The 22,430-nt window shown below is 41.5% G+C and overlaps 3 protein-coding genes across 5 annotated transcripts; all 3 read right to left on the reverse strand.

Annotated features, from left to right (window-relative positions):
• Nucleotides 1-6,521: 6,521 nt before the first annotated feature.
• On the reverse strand, nt 6,522-10,207 carry LOC120453699 (sodium-independent sulfate anion transporter). Of its 3 annotated transcripts, none has more exons than XM_039638522.2 (6): nt 9,661-10,207; nt 8,687-8,907; nt 8,311-8,632; nt 8,093-8,254; nt 7,248-7,951; nt 6,522-7,191 (listed from the first exon to the last, which is right to left on the reverse strand). In XM_039638522.2, exons 1-5 carry the CDS (start codon nt 10,133-10,135, stop codon nt 7,248-7,250), a joined length of 1,884 nt encoding a protein of 627 aa, XP_039494456.1. In that variant the 5' UTR covers nt 10,136-10,207; the 3' UTR covers nt 6,522-7,191. The 3 variants fall into 3 exon arrangements, with proteins under 3 accessions (XP_039494456.1, XP_039494455.1, XP_039494454.1); XM_039638521.2 differs by having other exon boundaries at nt 6,522-7,199; XM_039638520.2 differs by having other exon boundaries at nt 6,522-7,951.
• Nucleotides 10,208-18,625: 8,418 nt separating this feature from the next.
• LOC120453523 lies at nt 18,626-19,928 on the reverse strand. The gene is made up of 3 exons (XM_039638271.1): nt 19,716-19,928; nt 19,000-19,433; nt 18,626-18,930 (listed from the first exon to the last, which is right to left on the reverse strand). Exons 1-3 carry the CDS (start codon nt 19,836-19,838, stop codon nt 18,843-18,845), a joined length of 645 nt encoding a protein of 214 aa, XP_039494205.1. The 5' UTR covers nt 19,839-19,928; the 3' UTR covers nt 18,626-18,842.
• A 1,051-nt stretch (nt 19,929-20,979) lies between these two features.
• LOC120451818 lies at nt 20,980-22,122 on the reverse strand. The gene is made up of 3 exons (XM_039635786.2): nt 21,904-22,122; nt 21,392-21,846; nt 20,980-21,224 (listed from the first exon to the last, which is right to left on the reverse strand). The coding sequence occupies exons 1-3, from the start codon at nt 22,042-22,044 to the stop codon at nt 21,122-21,124; spliced, it is 699 nt and encodes a 232-aa protein (XP_039491720.1). The 5' UTR covers nt 22,045-22,122; the 3' UTR covers nt 20,980-21,121.
• Between the last annotated feature and the right edge of the window lie 308 nt (nt 22,123-22,430).

Genomic DNA, 22,430 nt, shown 5'->3' on the forward strand with positions numbered 1-22,430 from the left:
AAGGCGCAAGGACATGCAAGTGGACTGTGGGTAGTGGGCGGTAGAGGGTGATGGGGTGGCGGTTATAGGGTTGTAAACTAGCAAACAAACGCAACGGAAGTGCCACAAAAAGGGTTTCACTGTTTGTCAATTGTGTGCGGCCGCAGAGTTGACACCTAAACCAATTCCCGCAAAACCAGCCAAAGCCACCCCGCATCCTGCCCCATTTGCCCCGAGCTGCAGACTTGGTCAATCCCTTGGCACTACTGACACGCTAACTGACTGCGGGAGTGCACTGAAGAAAATGAATGTCAGCTTATGTAGTAGCAAAACCTTTGAGGTGTGCAAACCTTTTCAGGGATGAAAACAACAGCGAATAGTTTCTGATAAGCAATAGACATGGTCTCCCAAGCGAAGGCAATGGGTTTCGAATAGTATATTCAGTTTACTTTGTATCGCTTCCTTTGAATTCTTCAAGTGCACGCATCTCAGCTGACTATCTTGAGAAATGCAAAAATGTTTGCGGCGTGGTGCAGCTCTAATCAACATCAAACGCTGCCACTCCCGCTTCTGATGTCAGAGGCACTGCCTCAACTCAACTACCACCGCCCATTTCTTGTAATCAATGCTGTAAACACTTATTTTTGTGGTTGTCGCCGAGCTCCAACTGCAATTTGCGACCGAAAACAGGGGCACAGATAGAGCGGCCACCCGGAGATGGGAAAGTTTTCCAGTTGGCCATCTACGAACATTGTCTGGTTACGGGTTTTTGCCATGGGAAACTGCTGGATTTCGGATCTTGGTTGTGTGCCAGTTTTTGCGGTTACATTCGGTTTCAGGTCGGTAAGGTGACTTTAATGTCTGCTTTATATGGCCAACAGCAAATGATTATTGCAGGTGAAGTTTTTAACTCGGATTAAGCTCGGAGGCAAAACTTTCCTAATCGAAGTAGATGAAGCAAGTTTGGCATTACGAGGGGAATATTTACCATTTGCTTGGTTTTCTTGGCAAATGCATTAATTTTTAGTGCTCGTGCTTGTAATAATGTTTGTAAATCCCTTGAAATTCACATAATTCCATTGGTATCATTTTGTCTTCAATTACTTTTTTTCTTTGTACAATTATTTCTAATAAATTGCCTCCATCATCTTGTTTTGTCACTGTTCTTTTCAAAAATTAAAGCAATACTTTGTTCTATGCATTATGAACTCCTCGTTTACGTCTAAGCCGTAAAAACTTTCCTGTCTCGTGTTGTCAGTAATTTTGATTCCCCTACGTCCTCTTGTCGACTTCAGCGAAGATCCTTACGAATCGCACTCACTAGAGCAATCTTCTCCAGACTTTTTCGCTTTCCCGATCCCCAGGGCAGGTTTTCCAGCTGGCGGCGAAGTTTTCCCCGAAGGATCGCCGCCCATAAACTCATCGGAAAAGTACAACATGACCCAGGCTTGGGTCCTTGTTTGTCCGATGGTTTTCAAGTTGCGGTTCGTGGCGGCAACTTCTTGGCCAGAAAGTAATTTGGCCTTTATCTGTATTGCGGTTTGAACAGAGGGCCAGGCCAGGCCAACAGCAACATATTTTGCCCGGTTTTGTTGTGATATTCTGTTGGTTTAGCATTTTTGTTTTTCTTGTTTGCACCACCACATCCGGGACTCATTTTGGTTGTCTTTGGTTTGAGGCTAAAATTGCAGTCCTTCGACCTCTTTGCTCTGCCCTCTTCCGAATATCATCGCCTTTTCTTTTGGTTGGGGAAAAGTTTTCATTTAGGTGGCACCCCCCTCGTCCCATCCGCCCCCTAAGCTGTTGCTGTTGCTGTTGCTGTTGCTGTTGTTTTTGCTGTCTGTGCTGACATTTGCCTGAATTGAACTTTTCGTTGCGTTGGGCCAAGTTTTTCATTAAGCGAAAAATATTCCTTGCTTTTTGTTTATTTTGCATTCATCTGACATTGACTGTCATTTGGCCGCTCCGGCTGGCAGTTCATTTAAAGTTTACGCAGCTCGCTTTTAATTAGCATTGAGATTTATCTAGTCGTCCGTTCTCCCCATTCACGAATACATGAAGTCCCCATCGATTGACACTTTCGGCTCCTTTATTGAGGTTTATTTGCTTAGCTGATTTCGATTTTATCAACGAGTCGGCAAAGGAATTTGGAATGCAAACAGCAACGCGCCCATCGAAGGCAGTGCAATAAAAAGGAAAACGGACCGTTCCTTGAGTGTGGGAAAAACATCAAAACTACGGCAAATATAAAAACCAGAGGGGTTTCTTCCAAAAAATCCATTCAGGAATTTAATTGGTGGTGGTTGGAAAGGACTTTGGCAAACCATTCGAGTTTGTTTTAGGGGGAAACCAGTGGAAAATCTTATAATTGAGGACTTAAAGATTACATATCTCCAATTCCCATTGAACAACACTGACTACTGGCCCTGATCAAGAATAAATATATACTTTATAGGGTTGGGAACACCTTCTTCTACTTGTTACTTATTTTTTAACGAATTTAGTATACTCTGTTACTCTACGAGTAACATGTATAAGTGTAGTAATAGCCTATGACTTAAATAAGATAGTTTCTTTTCACAAGTCAACTCAAGGTGTATCTACAATTTGTACCCTTCACTTCATAAGCTCTTTAATTATGTAAGAAAGGGGATAGTAACATTTCCCCGATATGAACTATACTCTGTGAGAAATAGAATATTTTTCCACATTTCCACATTCCCCCCTCGGCAAATCCACCTCCGCCGATCCCTCGACACTGCCGAGCTACCTAAGGAAATATATTCACGTTGCTTTTTCATTATTCATGACAACTGGCTCCTGGCCCTCAAATGCGAGTATGTGCGAGTATGGCCCGAGGTAGCAGTAACTGAGTCTGGGCAAATAACAGCTAGAGATACGCATGCGGATGCGGATGCGGAAAAGTGGAAAGGGTGGCTGTGGAAGGGGGTGGCCATAACAAATAACAAAGATGACAATAAAAAGCAGCAAAACAATTTCCCCACAGCCACGACCCAAACAAAGGCAAGCGAAAAAAAAGGAAACCGGGCGAAAGAAAAAGGGAACTAATATTTTAAGAAAACTCAGCTCAACCGAAGAGGGTGAAACTTAATCGCATGTGTGGGTGGGTGGGTGTGTGGGTGGAACAGAGGCAACAGTTTTTCCTGCTTTTTGTTCATGGCTGCTACGCAAGTGGCCGTCATCAAATTCAAGTGACATATTTAGACAGCTAAGCGACTCCCAAGGTGAAGGTGCTGCAGCCGGAAAAGCCGTTGGCAATTTCCAGAGTCTAGAGTCTAAGAGTCAAGAGTCTAGACCGAGGGTGGCTAAAAAGGAGACAACCCCCAAAAAAGAGAGAAGCGGAGCAGACAGACGATGGCAGTCCGGGGGGAGATTCCTTGGACCGGGACAAGTTGCTTTTAATAATAAAATCATTGAGCATCAAAGCATAAAACTCAGTCAAGTGCAACATAAGCTTAAAGACCAAATCGTGATGGGGCGAAAAAGCGAAAGGGGAGCATCGACGAAAGGTAAGCAACCTTCGTGGATACCTCAGCGCAACCCTAACATGTGTGTTCGATTTTCCTCTATCTATGTACGAGTACATACGAAATATATACTTCTTCTTTATTCGTTGCTCTTGAATGTGATTTAATGTTATTTTTACAGCCAAATTAGTTGGCTTTTGATGTTCGTTTAACTTTGGCTGCTTTAAGCCCTGGCCGCAAGGGAAACTAGAGGGCAGTGGCATATAAAGAAATGAGACTAAGGAATAGGCGATTTATGGCCGATGGTGGATGACTGCAGTCAAGAAGCCGATCCACAGCTGTGGTTCCTTAGTATCTTAAGTGGTTTGTACATATACATATGTGTATATTAAACTGAGTTATTGTTAGTGCGGCTGCAACTGCTACTGGCATTAACTTTTATTTAGGCCGCATTTTGATTGCCCCACTTTCAGCTCTGAGTGATTCCGACAACTGGGCCTTCAATTCAAGTGCAATCACTTCAGGCTGCTGCAGCTCGTATCTGAAAGACTTCATACTTAATGTGGCAGATGTTTGCCAACTTAAGTGTCCGCTTGTTCACATTAAGCAATCATTTTGATTGCCATTGTGATTGATGAACGAGTGCGTTTATTTTCTCTGGTAAAAAAGCATTTGGAAATAATTGGGCCACCTAACTGCAAACAATCCTAGATACATACGTATACCTACAAATATTAAATAAAACAAACTTATATTTAAGTATAAACTCATTTAGGTTTTCCTGTTCAACTAAATAATTCAATTCCCCGTTTGCTACGCAACAAATCTTCGAGTAATTGGAATTGAATGTCTAACCAATTCCTGTGGCCAAGCACTTAACAATAACCCTTCAAGCCACATTTCGCTTCCAACAACTGAATCCCCTCAGGCTAATTGTGCTGTCTCACTGGCATCGCTTTCGATTGAGTTTTTGTGCGAATTGTTAATTATTTTCATTGTACTTGTTATGAAAGTTTTTGTGTGCCCTGGCTCGTTATGCCCGCTGAATTTGTACAGAGTCAATTTTCCTCGAGGATTTTGGGCATTTAATTAGGCGCAATCAAGTTGACATTTTAAACAATTTAAGCGGGGCAAACACGACGTTGTTTACTCCGCATTTCGCCCGAATTTTCCGCTTTCCCTCGGTTTGCCATTAGGCTTTGACTACTTAAGCGCATATTAGAACGCTTTATGGCCAAAGGCCAATTGCCAGCGAGTTGAGTGAGTCTGCGACGCACAGTCGACGCAGAGTCCTTTTGCCTTCAGCGGAGTTCGGAGTTTCTTTTCGTCCTGAAAATCGATAGACGAGGGACTCGCTCTCCCTCCACCACCCCACCCACTGCTATTAATTATGTCTTTTGCCGTTTTGTCGCATTGACGTAGGCGAAGCAATTAAGTTGCTGTGCTGCTGGTGGTAAAACGGGAAAGGAGGAGGTCCTTGGCACAGGACGACGAGGGGGAGGCGTGGGCTGAAATGGTAAATCGTGTGGGCAGGCTGAGGAAATGAAGTTTGGTCAGCCAGTCACATAATACGTATCAATGGTCAATTCCCCGCTGGGACCCCACCTCGCATGTCCATGTCCTGTCCATAAGCCCCAACTCCTCCCAGTACGTGACCTGCAAAATAATTCATATGAAAATTTAATTTGTATTTTTTGTACTATTTGGTCTGCCTGTCTGTTGTGCTCTGTGGAATTGGCATCTGAAAAAATAATGTACGTTCACAAAAGCATTTATTACTTAGTTTAGTTCAGTAGACCCGACCAAAGGTTACTTTTTTCTAATGCTTCTGCTCGGAAATTGAACAATGACTATTATGTTTTTTAAACAAATTAAGCCTGACTGCGCACAAAGCAAATGATTTTCATGCTGCTAACCGCATGCGAAAATGAATATTTTTGAATCAGCCTACGATCTGCAAGGAATGTGCATCTGGTTGATGTTTTGCAACTGAAAAATGTGGCAGCAAAAAAAGTTGATTGCACATTTGGCAATAAACAGGCACGGAACAAATGCGGTTTGGCTTTATGTTTGCTTATCAGAGGAATATGGCCAAATCGGGCGGGTTCTGTCAACAAGTGCTGTTTGATCCCCACGGCCGCAAAAGTATGCAACTCAAAAATTGTTACGCTTTTGATAATTTGTAGCGTTTTTATTTTTCTGTGTGTGAAAATTTGATTGCGTAGACCGCAATTGAATGATATTTGGTTTTTGCGGCATGTGGGCATCGATATGGCCGGTATATTGATGCAGTTATCGGTCATTGGTTTTGGCCATTAAGTCATTTCTCCATCAATTGGTTCGATTAGCATATTAATTACCATTTTCCCTAACTGCTTATGCTTATGCTCTACTTGCAGTGCCGAAGGCTAAACTTCTCATTAGCCCAACTATGCAGAGAATCGTTGGGAAAACTGAAAAGCTCGGCAAATAAGGTCCGTTGAAATAATTAACATTAGCAGTGGCCAAGGTCTAAGCCTTCCCCTGACCACCTTGCAAATCTGCATCGGCCCTGTCCTTTTGGCCAAGTTCCGGACAGCGTTTTAAATTTCATTAAATCTGCTCACTTCGTTTGCCAATGCAATCAACAACGACTGAGTTGGGCGCTCTTTCCAGAGGGGGAAGCACCGCATTTCATTTACACCGCCTCAAGTGCTCGAAATCTACTTAGAAGCCCGACTTGGTCCGTTCTTACTTTTCAGCTCTTTGCTTCTCTCTCACTCATTCAGTCCGTCTCGTTCTCTTAACCTTTGTTAATTAACTAGCCTAGCTCTGAGGCGTTTATTCCTGCTCTAATGCTCTATAAGTTATTTTGAATCAACTGACTTGGGAGTTAAAGCTTATCCGTGTTGTGAAAAAATAATCTTATCGGGTAATGTCTCATAATCCTACCACGAAAAAAAAGTTTTTATGACTCCAAATTTGCCCTTAGCTATAAAAAATACATATTACATATATTTCAAGCGAACTGTTTTTATTTATGTACGTTTAAAATAAATTTTAAATTAACTGAATGTGTAACTTCCACATGGGGATCTTACATAGAACAAAAGCGTTTAATCTATAAACGCAAATTGAACTTGATATTTTCTAAAACTTAAATAGGTATAATTTAAAAGTATAATGTTTGAATTTGTAGCATTTCTCTCTGTAACATTATATTTTTGAGCCCAAAGAGTAATCCGTGTTCGTTGTGGAATAATTTAATTTATGTCATGACTTGTTTTTACTGCGTTTGATCCACTTTACGCCAGGACTTTAGTTTAATTTCTCGCCATTTCCTTTTCAGCTGTGTTTCGTCCTTTTTCCAAGCACACCTTGTTTTTCCTATTTTTTTTTCTATTTTTCCTTTTTGGTTAGAGAAGTTATCCGAGCGCTTTCGCTTTCCTCTAATTTCTTTTGCGCTATTTTTCAAAATCTTGTTTTTTCCTTGTGCTCCAGCTGCTGCTGCTGCTGCTTTTCCTCCTTGGCGTCCCGTCTAAGTGAAAAAGTAAACAGAAATCCATTAGCTTGGCAATCATTGGCGGCGTCGCCAGCGGCACCGCATCCATCCTGTCCCCCGTCTCCTCCAGAGGTCAGTTGTCGGGCTTGGGGAGGGCGGGGATTTTATAAATTGCTGCCATCAAGGCATTTGTTCCACTTTTCCTTCACTTTTATTTCCATTTGCAGCCAGCGACGACAATTTCTGCGAAACTAAACTTAAATAAATAACACAAGCAGCTAACTGGGGGGCGGGCCCACCTAATCGATGTCGATTTTATAGCCCAGATCTATGGAGGCCCTTATGTGCTCCTTCAGGTTAATGTAGCCATTGCGCAGGGACTCCTGCGTGAGGAACTCCTTCACTTTGTTCTCGCTCTCGCAGAACACCAGGTTGTCCGTGTGATCGATGAGCCTCTGCAGGTGCTCCGGAAATCTGAAGAGGATCAACAGCGTGGAGCTGGAGGCATCTGCCTGGCGGCACAGATCGCTGGATAGCTTGGATACACCTTGGGCAGCTGTATAATCCATGCCACTGATGCGCTGCCCATCGATCACCACCGTAATGCGAAAGTCCGCTTGCTCGCAGGCCTTGAGCACTCGCTCCCGCAGATAATTGATGGCCGGGAAGTAGATGCCATTGCCGGGCGTCACCCGGATGTACCGCATCTCGTCCAGCTGCTCAATCTTCACCCGGATCTCGGGGCGTGCCCAGAGGAACAGCAGGTGCAGCGCCGTCACCACAATGCTCACGAACAGACCCACCTCCACGCCGAAGAGCACGCTGACGCAAAAGCACAGCAGCCAGGTGGCAAAGTCGCGCTTGGAATCGCGCCACAATCGCATCGGCAGCTTGAAGTCGAGCAGCGTGAATATGGAGCATATCAGGATGGCGGCCAGCGTCGCTTCCGGGATGTAGTTGAAGTACGGACTCAGGTAGCTCAGAGCGAGCAGCACAATAATGCCTGCACAGGAAGAAAAAAATTAAGGAAAACTAATCAGGAATAGTGCCAATATATTAATGTTCAATCACACTAAAGCATATTCACTCTTTGGGGCAGTAATGAAATTGAGTCTTGCTATCCTTCATACCCAGCTGCACTCACCCAAATACAGATTGGCCATGGGAGTCCTGAGGCCACAGGCTGTGCTAATGGCATATCGGGTAAACGCTCCTGATGACGGCATCGCCTGCACACAGGATCCAAACATGTTGCAGAGACCCACGGTGAGCAGTTCCTGATTGGTGTCCACCAATCCCTTGGGAGCTGAAAGTTCCATAAGCTTAAAATGACATTTAATAAGCGTCGCTTTCCTTACTTACTCAACTTTCCAATGGATATATTCGTTAGAATGCCCACAATTGGAATAACTATGATGCCAATATTCAGTTCCTTTACAACTTCCCAAATGCTGTAGCTGCGCTCGGGGGTTTCTATATTGAAACTGGGCACTGTGAAGTTGGGTAGAGTGGCCAGGGCATTCTTGCTAAGAGCATAGGGAACTTGGCCATATTTTTGAATCCAAATAAAAGAAACGATAGCGGCGATGAGTACTATCAATGTGTTCCTGGAGGTGGATAAGTATCGACAGCATATCCTCAGAACTTTGTTTCGCTTCTCATTGTTGGCCACGCGATCTAGTAACTAAAATGGGGGGCTTACTTATCAAAATTACCAAATTACTTGAATTAAACTTACCTCTAATAAGAGCAGGAAAACTATGGCACAAACGCCCATGATGAAATCAGCAATATTCGACTCTTCAATGCGGGAACTCAGCATTCCAACCGAGTTTATCAATCCAGCCACTAAGTATTTAATGCCCAGTAATACTTTCAGCTGGGATTCTATTACCAGGATGGCAGTGGCCGAGGAAAAGGCTTTGATCACCGGCATGGAGATGAACTCGAAAATAAATCCTATGCAAATGGTATAACATTAGGATTAGGATTATTTTAGATATTATTTTGAAGTCAGCACAAGCTTTTAGTTTGCTCTATTAAGTCAAACATTTATGAAATAGACTGAAGCATAAAAGAAATGTCAATCGTAGGTCCAAAAATGTATCCAAAGAGCACTAACAACCGATAAATATTGTGTAATCAGAAATCTAATGATAAGTGGAAACAAAACTTGCTCATTGAGCTTCAATGACACCTGCCTTCGTTTGCTATTCTTTGGCCACCCTCCCGATGTTTATGTTTCGGATCTAGTCCAGTTCCGTATCCGAGTTCATACGAGTACACTGAATCCCATCCAAAGAAGTGTTAATTGATACAAATAGTGCTAATCGCGGGCAAACCGCATAACACTTATCGCGCAGAGCACCTAATTAGGTGCTTAAAGTGAGCTTTTAAGCGGATCTATTTCAATTCAATTGTGACCAAGTTCACGGCGAAAGTAACACATGCCGCACTTAAGGCAATTTATCCGTGAGATCACACGTCATCCAGCTGGCACTTGGGTGGCATACACTCAGGGAAAATTTTCAAAACTTAAAACAGCAATTTGTATAACGCATTAGAGATAAAGATGTTTTCTGCTAGTAGTGCCAACTAACTTATATGTTCTGAATTAATTCAATTTAGTAATAATTTTATAACTTGGTCGGCATTTGTCATTTTTCCTTTGAGTTATGACTGGGAAATCTTGTCCAGTGGGTCGCCACTTACCCATCCTCATCGTGCCCATGATGATCTGCACAATTCCGCTGAGAAAGGTGAGCAGGAAGGCGAATTCGATGGGTCGTCCCACGGTGAACTGCACACTGACCAGAGCCACCAGGCTGGTGGGTCCAATGATGACCTTGTCGATCGAACCGAAAACCAGATAGATCAGCGGTCCGATGAACGCCGAGCAGAGGCCATATCGAGCGGGAAGGCCAGCCAGAAGGGCACAGGCCATGCTTTCGGGTATGATGGTGAGTCCCAGGGTGATGCCGGCGATGAAGTCGTTGATGCCCCATTCGGTGGTGTAGAGTGGAAGCCATTGGAAGACCGGGATGTGGCGATGCAGGCGGCGCTTCCATTTGTTTGTCCTGGGAGCCTTGCCAGCTTCACTGGCGGGCTTGCTGGTGGCACCTGGTAAAAGAGCCCGCGCCGTGGCCTTTTCCAGAGCCTCCGCTTCCGTTTCCAGTTGCGGATACATGGCGCAGAGTAAGTTACTCGAGTAAGTTACTTAGTCAATCGCACGTCTGTGCACCGCTAATCGCGACTGTCGAATGATAGTAAAGGCGGAGATCATCCCACTGATAATGGGATACTCGAGATCGTATCGCAGATTGTAGATTGCTCTGCCGGCTCTTGTTTGCCGTACATATCAGAGCCTCAATTGGCATTGTGACTGGCTGGCTGAACTGGGATTCCCGCTCCTCGCTCGACTTATTACTCGCTCTCTTTTGGGCTGTAATAAAATATATCTAGTTCAAACCCCCTCGTTTGATTGTTCAATTCTTCGGGGTGGATTCCATTTGACGCCACCTCAATTATCTCGGACCTGTTAATTCGATAATATCTTGATTAGACGCTCGAAAAATGTGCCAAAAAGCTCTGGCCATTCGACGTGAAACAATTGACGACATCGCCAAGTTGTTACCACTTGCATGATTTGTTGGCCAACTGGGTTAAAGAAGTTTTTTTCTGTTTCCAAAGGATATACACTATTATTTCGTTATCAATGTTCAAAAAATTTGTTAATTAGTAAATAAGCCAAAACAAATATTTTTAAAACACAACGAGACACATTTCAAACAAACGACAATGGGCCAATATTTATTTATAAAAAAAAGTGCTAACTCGAATAACAATTGACGATATCGCGAACATTTTAGCACGTGAATTATCTGTTTGACTATTGAGGTAAGAAAATCTTTTCAATAAATTTACATATATGTAGGTATAGACAAAGGCGATAATCAAATAAATTGGTTAATATCATGTTAATTTATATTAAATTGATAAGTGTAGGGTTGTTTTTAGATTATTGTTTAACAGGTACCTTTCCTAAACTTTAGTTCCGTGATCTTTAATTTATTTGTCCCTGTTTTCTTGCTTTAAAATAAAATGCATATTTCATGGTTAAAATAATGTATCCCAAACTGTAAATTTTATCTGTGAAACTTTTCTATAATATCCGCGTAATTGTTTATTCTTGCAAATTATTTTTCCTTTGCACTTGAAGTGTTTGTTTCAACGCATTTGCCACACATGGCGTATGATTCATATTTGCTTTTCGTGACTTTCCCTCTTAATGCTATTCCATAGGTTCCACTCTCCTTTTATTTCTGTTTGTCTGGATGTTGAGTTATGCAAATGGAAAAAGGCAAACTTCTCGGAAAGTGAAGTGAGAAAAATTGTTGTATGCAAATTTTGTATCAAAAGCGTCGAGCGACACCAACAAATGGTATGGCACATAGATGCAAACATAATTTTAATGTAAATGAAAATTAAAAAGTTTGATTGACTTTAAACTTTTGCATATCTGTTGCGTGTCATAAGTTTTCTATGACAGAAAAAGGGAATATTAAAGCTGAAAAAACTTTACTTTTCTTTTCATTATGCATTTTAATTGAATACTCCCTGAAAATATAATTTCATCTTAATTTAAATTTATTAGTATTCTTCTACTATACAGAAGATAATTCCTGTAATAAATGGCAGATGTACATATATATACCTTCGTGGTAAAATGAAATCATTTAAAGTAATATCTGTAACCGATTACCAAACGAATTTGCAATTCAAAGCTCGACTGTTACTGTTGCAATATTGCCTGAATAGTAAGGTTATTAAAAAACCAATCTGAACCAATCTGTTTTTAATCAGAGCCGGCCATTTGTGCAGTGCGTGTCAAAAATATTTAAATAAATTGGGGATATTTTCGCACTCACTCATTCGCCAATTGGCTCGCGATTTGTTATGGAAACGATGAAAAAAGATACTTTAGAGAAAAATGCAAACAATTAGTTTTCACCTCACGAAAGGGTCAATTTTTGCTGGTTGAATGGCGGCAATTACACAAAATCAATTAAAAGCAAATGCGATGGGCTAAGGAAATTCATAATGGCTAATTTTAAACGCGAATGTAATTATGGGTGTCAATTAGTTTCATATTGAACATATTGATTAACTTATTCCGAGCAAGGTAAGGTTAGACAACCAACAATATTTCAGTTTAAAATAAGTGTAATTGAGTGCCAACAAATATATCTTGTAAGACATTGCCTTGACTTAAAGATATAATGGCTCGTGGTAAGCCGAAGGCAAATGCACTCACGTACGGCGAAAGGCAAAATAGCTATTACGGCAAGAACTTATAAAATTATGCACTTAAAGTTATTATTTGAGGCGATTATTGCTCTTGCAGCTCTTGCAACGGCGCCAGCAGAAGTGCAACAATGCACGATTGCACATTCAACGAGGAGTCCATATTTAAATGAAATTTTAAGTGCCTTGGCTGGTCTACAACCTACACGAGACCATCAAGTGCCAGCAGCTGTGTTCCAACTCACCCTCCCTCCCACAACACCCCAAACACCCCGCCCCCCAACGACCAACTTGATTATTATTTCCGAGCACACTTCGTTGTGGCATTATTATAATGACTGTTGCAGCAAAATTCACAACGCACCTGACTCGAATACAATGTTTCCACTCGCAGGAGCCAGCATCCAGCATCCAGCATCCAGGATTCAGGATCCAGGATTCAAGCGATGTCGAGTTGCTCAAAGTGTCCTGCCAGCTGTTGGCAGGCGTCCATTAGGCAACGCCAAAAGGGAGATAAACAAACTTCAGACGGAAAACAGAAAACTGAACTGAACTGAACAGAAAACGGCACGGCAGACAAGGCAGTTCGTCTGTCCAGTGAATTCCTCAGACAGACTAAGCCGACATCAATGTCAAATGTTTTCGCTTTTCCCTAATGAATTTTATAAGCCCAGAGTGCATTTCCGCAAAGGTATGCACTGGCCTCAAGTTATTACTAATTAAGGTACGGGAAATATTTTTGTTACTCCACTTTTTATCAGTATCTATATATTTTATATATTTACTGTTCGCCTACAGTTTCAAGAAAATGTCGATAGGAGTTTCTAATTAAAAGTTGCCAAAGATAAGCAGACAGTTAATGATGGTGAGTCAACTTTCTATGTTTTTCTTATTGTAGGACAACCATATACCATTTTATATTTAAGAACCCAAGCTCACTCTTTTTAATACATTTTTGGTAAATCAAATTACGCCGCGAGCAGCTGAGTACACTGTGCACAATGCTTTTAAAATCACATCACAATAAGTAGCAACAGCATAAATATCCAATCCACCTTGCAGCAAATATAATTAAAATTTTATCACGTTACGGCAAACACCTGGCAAGAAAAATAAATAAGCGGCAGAAATGCAAAAAATGAAAGCGAAAGGAATCATAAAAATGAAATTCAAAACTCGAAATTAAACGAAATTTTATTATTAAGTGCAGGCACATACATAAACATGTATAAATTTTTATTGGGGCTGCGACGTGTGCGCTTCTCGAGTGCCAGCCTGTAATAATCCCGTGCAAATATTACGCATACGCCACGTGTGCCAGTATGTGTGCCTAAGCTTGCAGGAGCTCTCGAGTTTGCTTGGGTGTTTGTGCAGCAGCATAAATATTATGGCCCACACACGTAGCTGCCCTCCAAGGAATCGAAGTGGGAAAGGCGTCTTTGATTTTTAGTTAGCGCCGAGGCCTTGTCGATTTTTGCCAATTTTGACAGCAACTCAGGCGGCATTGTCGTCGCCGCATTATATCCGCCTCCTGCCACACCCACCATCCACCTCCAACCTCCCAGCAGTCGGGAATATTGAAAATTGCTCCGTGTCTCCGGGTGCTGGTGGTGTTGTTGGCTCCAACAAACGTGCCATGGATTTCAAATGAAACGTGTTAGAGCAGTTAGAGTGAGTCAAAAAAATACTCATACGCCGCGTGAGCCTCGCACATTTTTACGTCTCCTATTTGTGCACCGGGAAAATTGGCAATTTATGCTTTGAAGCAAAGAGATATTTTAGGCAACTTCATGGGCACCCAGTTACAAGTGGATTGGGTTAAGTATACGAAAACAGAAACAACTTCTTTTCCTACTTTTATCATAGGTAAACAGACGAAATGTAGGCAAATTCAGGTGCATGGGTGTAAAACCCATATTTTTACTCCTCAGAAATTTTTGTTGGTGTATTTGTCTGTGTGACTTTGGGTGTGTTTTGTGCAACTCCGTTAGGCGTAATTTTAATGGCTCAAACACGCTGCACACACACACTAACACTAGCCCACCCACACAGTGAAAGCTCTGGCACGGAAATCAAAGTGTATTTTGAGGGGGCTTCGAGGGTTTTTGGAGGGTTTTTCGGGAGAGGGAGGGGCTGGATGCCCATGTAGGTGTTGTACCGGAAATTTAATTGTGTGCGTGCTGGCGCAGTCAAATTTGCTCGTCCTCCGTTGAGCTTTCTCTTTGTTGCTTTGTTTGTAAACAGGTGTAGAAATAAAAACTAAGGCACTCCCAGGCCATTATTGTGTTTGCGTTTTGTGTTATATTTTGCGTTTATTTTTATGATCATGTCGCTCGTTACGAATAATGCCTGTGCCAACACAGCCCACTCTCATAGAAACGAAATGCTGTAAAATCGACGGCGAACAGAACAGCGCAAAAGTGCTGTAGAATGGTAGCCATCCGCCATGGATTTGCAGCAATTTGCGCCAGCACCGTTCCCATACCCCATAGCCCATATCCTATATCCTTGATTCCCCTTTGCTCCTGCTCCAACTGTAATTGGCATTTAAAATGATACTTCTGGGATGGGTTGAAGGTGAGTGCTCCGAAAGCCGCTTCTTCGGGTTATCGTTTTCTTTTACAGTTGGAGATTTGCGGCCTGGTGCGATGAGGTAAGCCAACTTAATTAATTGCTTTAATTGCAGATGTGACGAGCTGTCAAAAGGGGATTCGCACGTTCGCCTTTTAAGACAACGAAGTGAGATATCAGTATAAAGGAGGGCGATAATGTGTGTCCTAAGTGCACAAGAGGTGGTTTTACTATGGGAGGAGGAATTCCGGAAATGTGCAACTAAAATGATGTGATAAGTAGTTCTTGATCAAATAAATCAAATCGATAAGGAATGATACTTTTGATAGTATATCTGTGAAAGTCATATATTGTTCGACCTTAAATAAAGAGTGTGTTTGAACTTGGAATATACGATGTTGCATCTTTAATACTCCTTTTCCATAACTCTAAGTCTGTGTTCATCAAAGGCTGATGAATATGTAATGCGTAAGACACTTTCTCTGCACCTGTAATTATCTATGCATTAGCCCAAAGTCAACTAAAGACTAAACACAGTTCCATTACACAAAACCCTTAGTTTGTGTGGCATAAATTAGGTACAAATGTGAATTGCCCATGGGCGGCGCTGAACAGGGTAATAAATATTTAAGTAAATAATATGATAATAATAAATATGATTATTGGGAGTTTTAAATGAATCAGTTCTGATAAGTTTACTATTTACAAATAAATATTTATAATACTCTTATAAATTTGTTATCGTCTGAGTTTTAATATTTCGATACACTTATCTATACTGAGAATCAATCAAAATTTAATAACCCTTATGGTATTATAAAGATCTGGATGACCCAAATTCTCAAACTTATTCCCAAATATTTTGCTGACCTGCCCCCTTTTTGTACCATGTCCTTGCTGTTGACCATGAATATATATGGGTGGTCGAGCAGTAATGCCCAGACATACAAGTATCTCATAGATGGCCATTTGCTCTGGTCTACAACTGTTAATTGAATGTAAATGAGTGAGGACCTCCTTTCAATTACCCCCACCTGTGGCACTGCATAAACAGATGCGTGGAGCGTATTGAGAAGTATTATCAGCTGCCGAGTGGAAATCGAATCATGTTTTTGTTGCCAAGTTTTGGGAAATCTATGCAAATAGATTCGCTTAGATGAAAGGCCAGAGATCAGCATAAATTTGGGTTTCGATGCGAAGATGAGGCAGTGAGGAACATAAATAAAGAAATATTTTTTTGATTTAAAATTACAAAATCACTGATTTAGTATGGCATTCTTGCTATGTGGGTACTGTCTGCAAGTCAATCTAGTTTGTGCATTATATAGGGTCTTCCAGAGGGCTACCATTATCTTTCTCAGTGTTTCTAAGTAGCTTAGGAGCAGCGACTCTTGAGTGACGATTGCCACTGCCAAATACTTGAGACTTGAGTGCCACAAACTTGGCTAAGATTTCAATTTATATGATAACAGCACGCTCAACCATTACATACATATCCACAGTGCGAAGGGCCAAGAAATATGCTGAATGAATATGTCTAAGAAAATGTTTCCCTCCCTTAACTTCCATAAAAACTAGACTCATACCATTTGGCACATTCGTTAAACTACCACACCTTGCCACAGAGATGGGAATCAGTTGCGAAAACTGTATTGGCTGAAATGTCAACGGCTTACGACATGCGGCATGTGGCAGGTCGCAAAGTCGATGGCCTGCAGTGACTGGGAAATTAATTAATAGTTTTGTCTGCTCCAGCTCCTCACACTGGGCCAACTCGCCCATTTAGGCTACATTGAATGTGCGAGCATGTGTGGTGGTGCTTGGCATTCGGTTTTCCAAGCACTTTGAGGATATTGCAGGACGATTGCTATTAGCATTGATTGGAGGCGTCCTTTGTTTGTCTGGCATTTGACCAAGAGCTCTGGCCCCGGACTTTGATGCGGTTGACTTTGGTCTGGGATTGGTCTCAGCTCTGAGCCGAGTAGGGCTTCTTGGATGATTAGCTACTTGAGACTGTGTAATTATTGTCTAGTTGTTTGCCAGAAAATGCCATGAATACTGCTACTGGGATAGGTGTAAGAATGCCATGCCTTATTTCAAGGATATTCTCGGATGTGGTGGTTAAATATGGAGATATGTAGCATCTATTCAAGGTATGTTTCGCAGTTGTCTAGAGAAGCGCAAATAAGAAGAGAAGTAGAAATAATATTTTGCAAACTACATTGACGTCTTAGAAAGTATCTAAGTAGTTCAGGTGGTGAAATTCTGTTAAGCCTTTATGCAAATTTATAGATTTCTTCGCCCTTTCTTTGTGTTGTTCTTGGCAACAGATTTTACTGCTACCTAATCGATGTAAACTTGATTCTAAGAACAACAACGAATCCAGCAAACAATGAGTAGATTGTAAGCAAACAATGTAACCAAATTGTGCCAACAAATAAACATAAACAAACCCCAAAAAGAAGAGGGCCCGGAGCCGCGGGTCAAGCGCAGCAACAAAAGAAGTCGCAGGATCAGGAGCAGAAGGACAAGGAGCAGGAATAGGAGCAGGAGGAGGAGGAGCAGTAACCGTAGTCCTGTGGATGGACTGCTGGGTGGGATGGGGGTGGTGGTGTAAATGCCAAAGCTGAGAGTGTTCAGTGATTTAGTGGCCTTGTGTTTACATTCGTGTGGGTTTGTTTGCATCAGGATCGGGATGTGTGTGGGTGGGCTGATTGGGTTGGAGCTGAATAAATAAAGAAGAAATCAGCAACAGCCAGCCCGAAGCTCGATAAGTGTGTAAGAGGCAGAAGCTCCCGAGGATTTTGTATCTGATTCGAGACTTGGCCAGGACTTTAAGTGTTTTATTTTCCGCAGCGGGGTGGCAAACAAATCACAGCATCGAGTGTGTGCGCTAACTCAGTTGTCTCAGTTCTCCTGCTGTTCGCAACTGGCTTTTCTTTTTTTTGACAATTAAGTGTGTGCTGAATATTCGTATTCTTTGGTTTGACTACTTCTTGTAGTTGACTACTTTTCGGACATCGTACCAAGTACGATACAACACTTGTTAGTTCGAAAGAAAGTTGTTTGTATGTGAATGGATTGAGTGCCTCTCAAACGAGATACTTACATACGTTTCTGCGACACAATATATTGGTGGTAGTAACATTTATGTTAATATCAGACTATCATTAAATTATTTATATTTTCCTGACAACGCTATCTATCCAAGTTCAACATACTTGTCAATATTGTAGATTGTTGCTTTCGGTAATTTTCCAACTTATCAATTTGAAATTTGTTGCTTTTTTAGACATAGTTGTCAGTCGAGAATGAATTCGAATGTATCGGGCTTATAAGTTATCAAAATAATTGTAAGTATCAAAGTCATATCAAGCCACAAGCCAATATTCCTTCTATCGCAAAATGAACCTCATTGGGGCATGAAATCGAACAGATAAACCCACTTAAATCCCACCAATAAACGATAACAAAAGTGCCCCTAAACCGTGGTAATTACAAGCGTAGTTTGCAGTGCAGTGATTTTGCAATCAATTAATCAGTGGCAAAACGTATCGGATGGTTTTGCCTGTGAACACACGGCCATTGATTGATTTATGAGTTAGCAAGGAGAAACAAAAAAAAGCAAAAATAGAATATCTATGACGGCTAGTGAGAACTGGTGGCACAGCCATATATTTTGTTATCGCTTACGTTTATCTTATCACGCACACCTTCTAACAAGTTGCCAGCAAATTAAAGCGCTGATTGCACCACAGCATTGAGACACCTCATCTTGTCTCTTGGCCTTTATCGAATTGTCTTCGTTTCAGTGGGGGCTTTTTTATGGGCCCTCACCCATTTCGGTTTACTTTTATTGACAACGTTTTGCCTTGCCTCGATTTTGGAGCGCGGTGTTTAAAGACAACTACAAACTAAATAAAGAGAATGACGCAATGACTTGGGCAAGTGATTGGATATTGTTAGTTTTTCGCATTTATGGTGGCTAGGCAAAGCAGCACTTGGATACATCTCCTTCTCTAGGCCTTGATCAGCAACAGGGCAAAGGCCAGGAAGCCAGAAATCAGGGTCAAAGGCACAGTCTGTCCGGCGGAACTGGCACGGCAACTAAAAGATTGTTTAATAGGGATGAAAATAAGTAGGGTTTATGATATGGCAGCCTAAAATAGGACTTACCCCAACTGAGTGACATTGCCGTAGGTGTTGTTCTGGAAATTGCTGAAGGACACAGAGGCATCGTTGTTGGCAGTCTGCACGCCTTCAGGAGTATAGGAGGATCTGCCCAGAATGAAGCCAGCACTGGTCGATGCGTTGTTGGCATCCGTGTAGGTGCATCCCACCAGGTAGGTGGAGTTCACGTAGCTCAGCAGCTTCACGAAGACGTACTCCTGCTTCTGGCCATTCACCAGGCTCACATTGTATCCGGACAAGTTGTTGGCCAGCAGGGTAATATTCGCGGTTTCATAGACGTCCACCAAAGTGGAGGCGACGTTGCTCGAATGGCTGACATTGACCAGCAAGTAGTTGGAGTTCCAGAAGGCCACATTAAGGGTAGTGCAGGACACGTTCGAGGCGGGATTGCGGGCCACCTCGATCCACTGGCCGCTAAGCTGGAAATGGAGAAAATACATTTAATATTTTTTAATTCGCACATAAGTTTTTAAGTTAATTATTGGCAATTGGTATAGTTAAATGGGAAAATATTATTATTTTTGGGCTTCGTTATGTAGTTATCCATCCACGATTGCATAACAGTTAAAGCCTTTGCGGAATTTAGGTATCCTAGAATTGCATCCCATTTAGAGCAGATCCGAGGTCATTGTAAGCTGACATCTTGTACATTTTCATTGTTTCTTATGACTGTAATGATACATAACAATCATTTCACTCACATCGGTCTGGTTAAAGTTTATGCCGGTGGCTTGAGCACAGCCTGGCGCTGTTTGGGCCAAAACCTGCGAAAAGGAGGCAACGGCGGCCACGATGGCCAGGCAAATGATCGCACTTTTGCACATGATGTCACTGTCTAAATGTGTTCTATATCTTCCGCTTTGAGGTACCGGTTCTGCGATCGTTTCGCTGCGAGTGCGTCGTAATACTGAACTGGCTGCCCATCCGCAACTGGCTTTTATAGGCCTGTATCTTTTCCCATATTTTTGCGGCCATTATCGATGCCTGCACTTGTGGGGCGCCTGGCTCTGTCACCGATTTACGTACATCTGACGTCTGTTATCGCTGCGTGGAATGAGTAATCCCCCGGGGCTCTACGAATAATATTTTGTTGGTATTGCACTGAAAACTCCCCTGCACATTGGTCAATAGGTTGTCTTACCTGCAAATCCCTTTGACATGGTTTTCCAGGAAGTGAATCTGCTGGCCAGAAATAGATTCGGTGCTCAATAGACCCGATATTGATTTAAACCCCATTATAAATACATTTGTCCTCATTTAATTTGTATTACTATCTTTATGGTTTAAATTGCTAACTTAAAGGTATAAACAAACTTAGTTACTTCCATAAAAACATTCCACTTTTATTGTCTTTTATGATCTTTACAACTAATTTGCACAATTTTCTGTGTAAAACATGTATAAAAATTATTTTATTTTGAAGACTCAACGTTAAGGTTAATTTCTGTGGTTAAATTACGTCGCAGACTGGGAATTTTCAAACGTTGTAGATACCTTACTCTATTTTAGTTTTATCGAACTTCCCTTCCCGTCTGAAATTTGGTGTACTATTCCCCATTACTCATCATTACCCATTCTTGCGATCGTCAATGCTGTAAGAAAGGTAAGTGTTCTTATCATTAGTAGTAGATACCAAAAACAAATAGTAATTTAATTGAAGCCTGCTATCAAAGCATTTTTGTAATCTATCATCCTAAAAAAAATATTCATACGAAGAGGAAACGTCTTCGTTGCTGGATTATTCTTTATCGCTGCCAGACCGTGAGTCATTTGTGAAAACAAAAACATGAGTGCACAGAAACAGAAACGGGAGGCGAAAGAAGCGCAAGTTTTGATAAGAAAACATTTTTAATAATTAACAATCAGCACCATTTTTTACTTCCCAAGAGTTCGAAAGGTTCCGCCGATAAAAAATCATGTTTAATTTTAGCCAAATCCTTTTCTAATAAAATAATAACCAAATAATTGATTACATCGATAATGAATAGGTTTTTATTTATTTGTGCTTTACATGGAATTTATATACATGGTAATTTGAAAGCAAATTTAAGAAAAGAAAACGTGGTATTTTTTGGCGCTGTTGGTTATCATCCTTCCATGACATAATCTAAATTATTTGATGGTCAGAACAAATGCCATGAATAAGAGCCATGACAATCAACAGTGTGGAAATAATGGTCGCAGGACTGGCTCCGGATGGTGCGTAGCAACTGAAAAAGACAAAACTATAAGATAAATTGGAGACTAGTGTAGTGCAAACTAATGCAGAATGTATTTAATTTTTTAACAATTTGCTGAAAATGTTTTTGAATATATTTTACACAGCATATACCCATCAGTGCCAATTTCAGAGTGCAATAGTAAAGTGTCAACTTACGATTCTCCCTGAGTTATCACTGACATAGAGCCATTTAAAAAGTTGGACGATATACTGGAACCGAGGCCCTCGAGTTTCTTCAAAACATCCGTGGTGGGGGTACGATCCCTAGCAAGGATAATTCCGAATGACGTGCCGTTATCGGTCTTATTCGTATAGCCGCAAAGGAAGGCCACATCGGTGTAGTCAGTGTAGAGGACCTTATACACTGTGTAGGGAGTGAAGCCAGGTGGGTTCCAATAGCTGATGTTGAAACCATCCTGGACAGCTTTGTTATTATCCACAGTGATGGTGGCATTCATGGTTTGGTTAACCCACGGGTAGTCAGGAGATACGGCGTATGTGGTATCGATCAGGACATTATTATCGGTTGTATTTAGCACTGTAATATTAACCTCGGTGCAAAAGTCGACGTCGGACGGCTGACGAGCCACTTCCCACCAAATTCCGGAGAACTTTGTCAAAATGTCTAGTTAGTCTTAGCAAATTCAGCAAATTGTGTACGTTTTTACCAGATCAAGATCGACAGCAATGCTGCTGGTCAGGTTACAAAGAGCCACATAATCATCACTCTGGGCCTGGGCCGTTGTACTTCCTTGTAGGAAAACCAAAAGGCAAAGGAGACCCAGGGCATGCGTGCTACTGGACACCATTGTGAAGGTGTTGCTGCTGACCCGGCTTCAGATCCAGAACTGAAGAAGTGAATACTTTACGGTTGGTAATTAGGTGATTGTCTGACATACGTCGGTAATCAATCAAGTGCTATCTCATTAGTGCGTGATCACGATTTATATATGATAAAATGAATCACCAGAGCCGCACTTTATTTACATACTTTATCTATGGTAATTCGTGAAAAAACACATCGCATTTCCCAATAATCCTATGTTATCTTAATAAATCCCCTATCATTAGATGTTCTATGTCTATATCAAAAGACTTGTGACCCTTATGTATGCATTATCAACGCTATTGTGTGGCGCAATTACTTTTATCCCCTACAAATGATAATTGCCTAACATGTGCCTCCAATATCTAA

Source organism: Drosophila santomea, chromosome 3R (genome assembly GCF_016746245.2).
Source record: "Drosophila santomea strain STO CAGO 1482 chromosome 3R, Prin_Dsan_1.1, whole genome shotgun sequence".
NCBI classification, from domain to species: Eukaryota; Metazoa; Arthropoda; class Insecta; order Diptera; family Drosophilidae; genus Drosophila; species Drosophila santomea.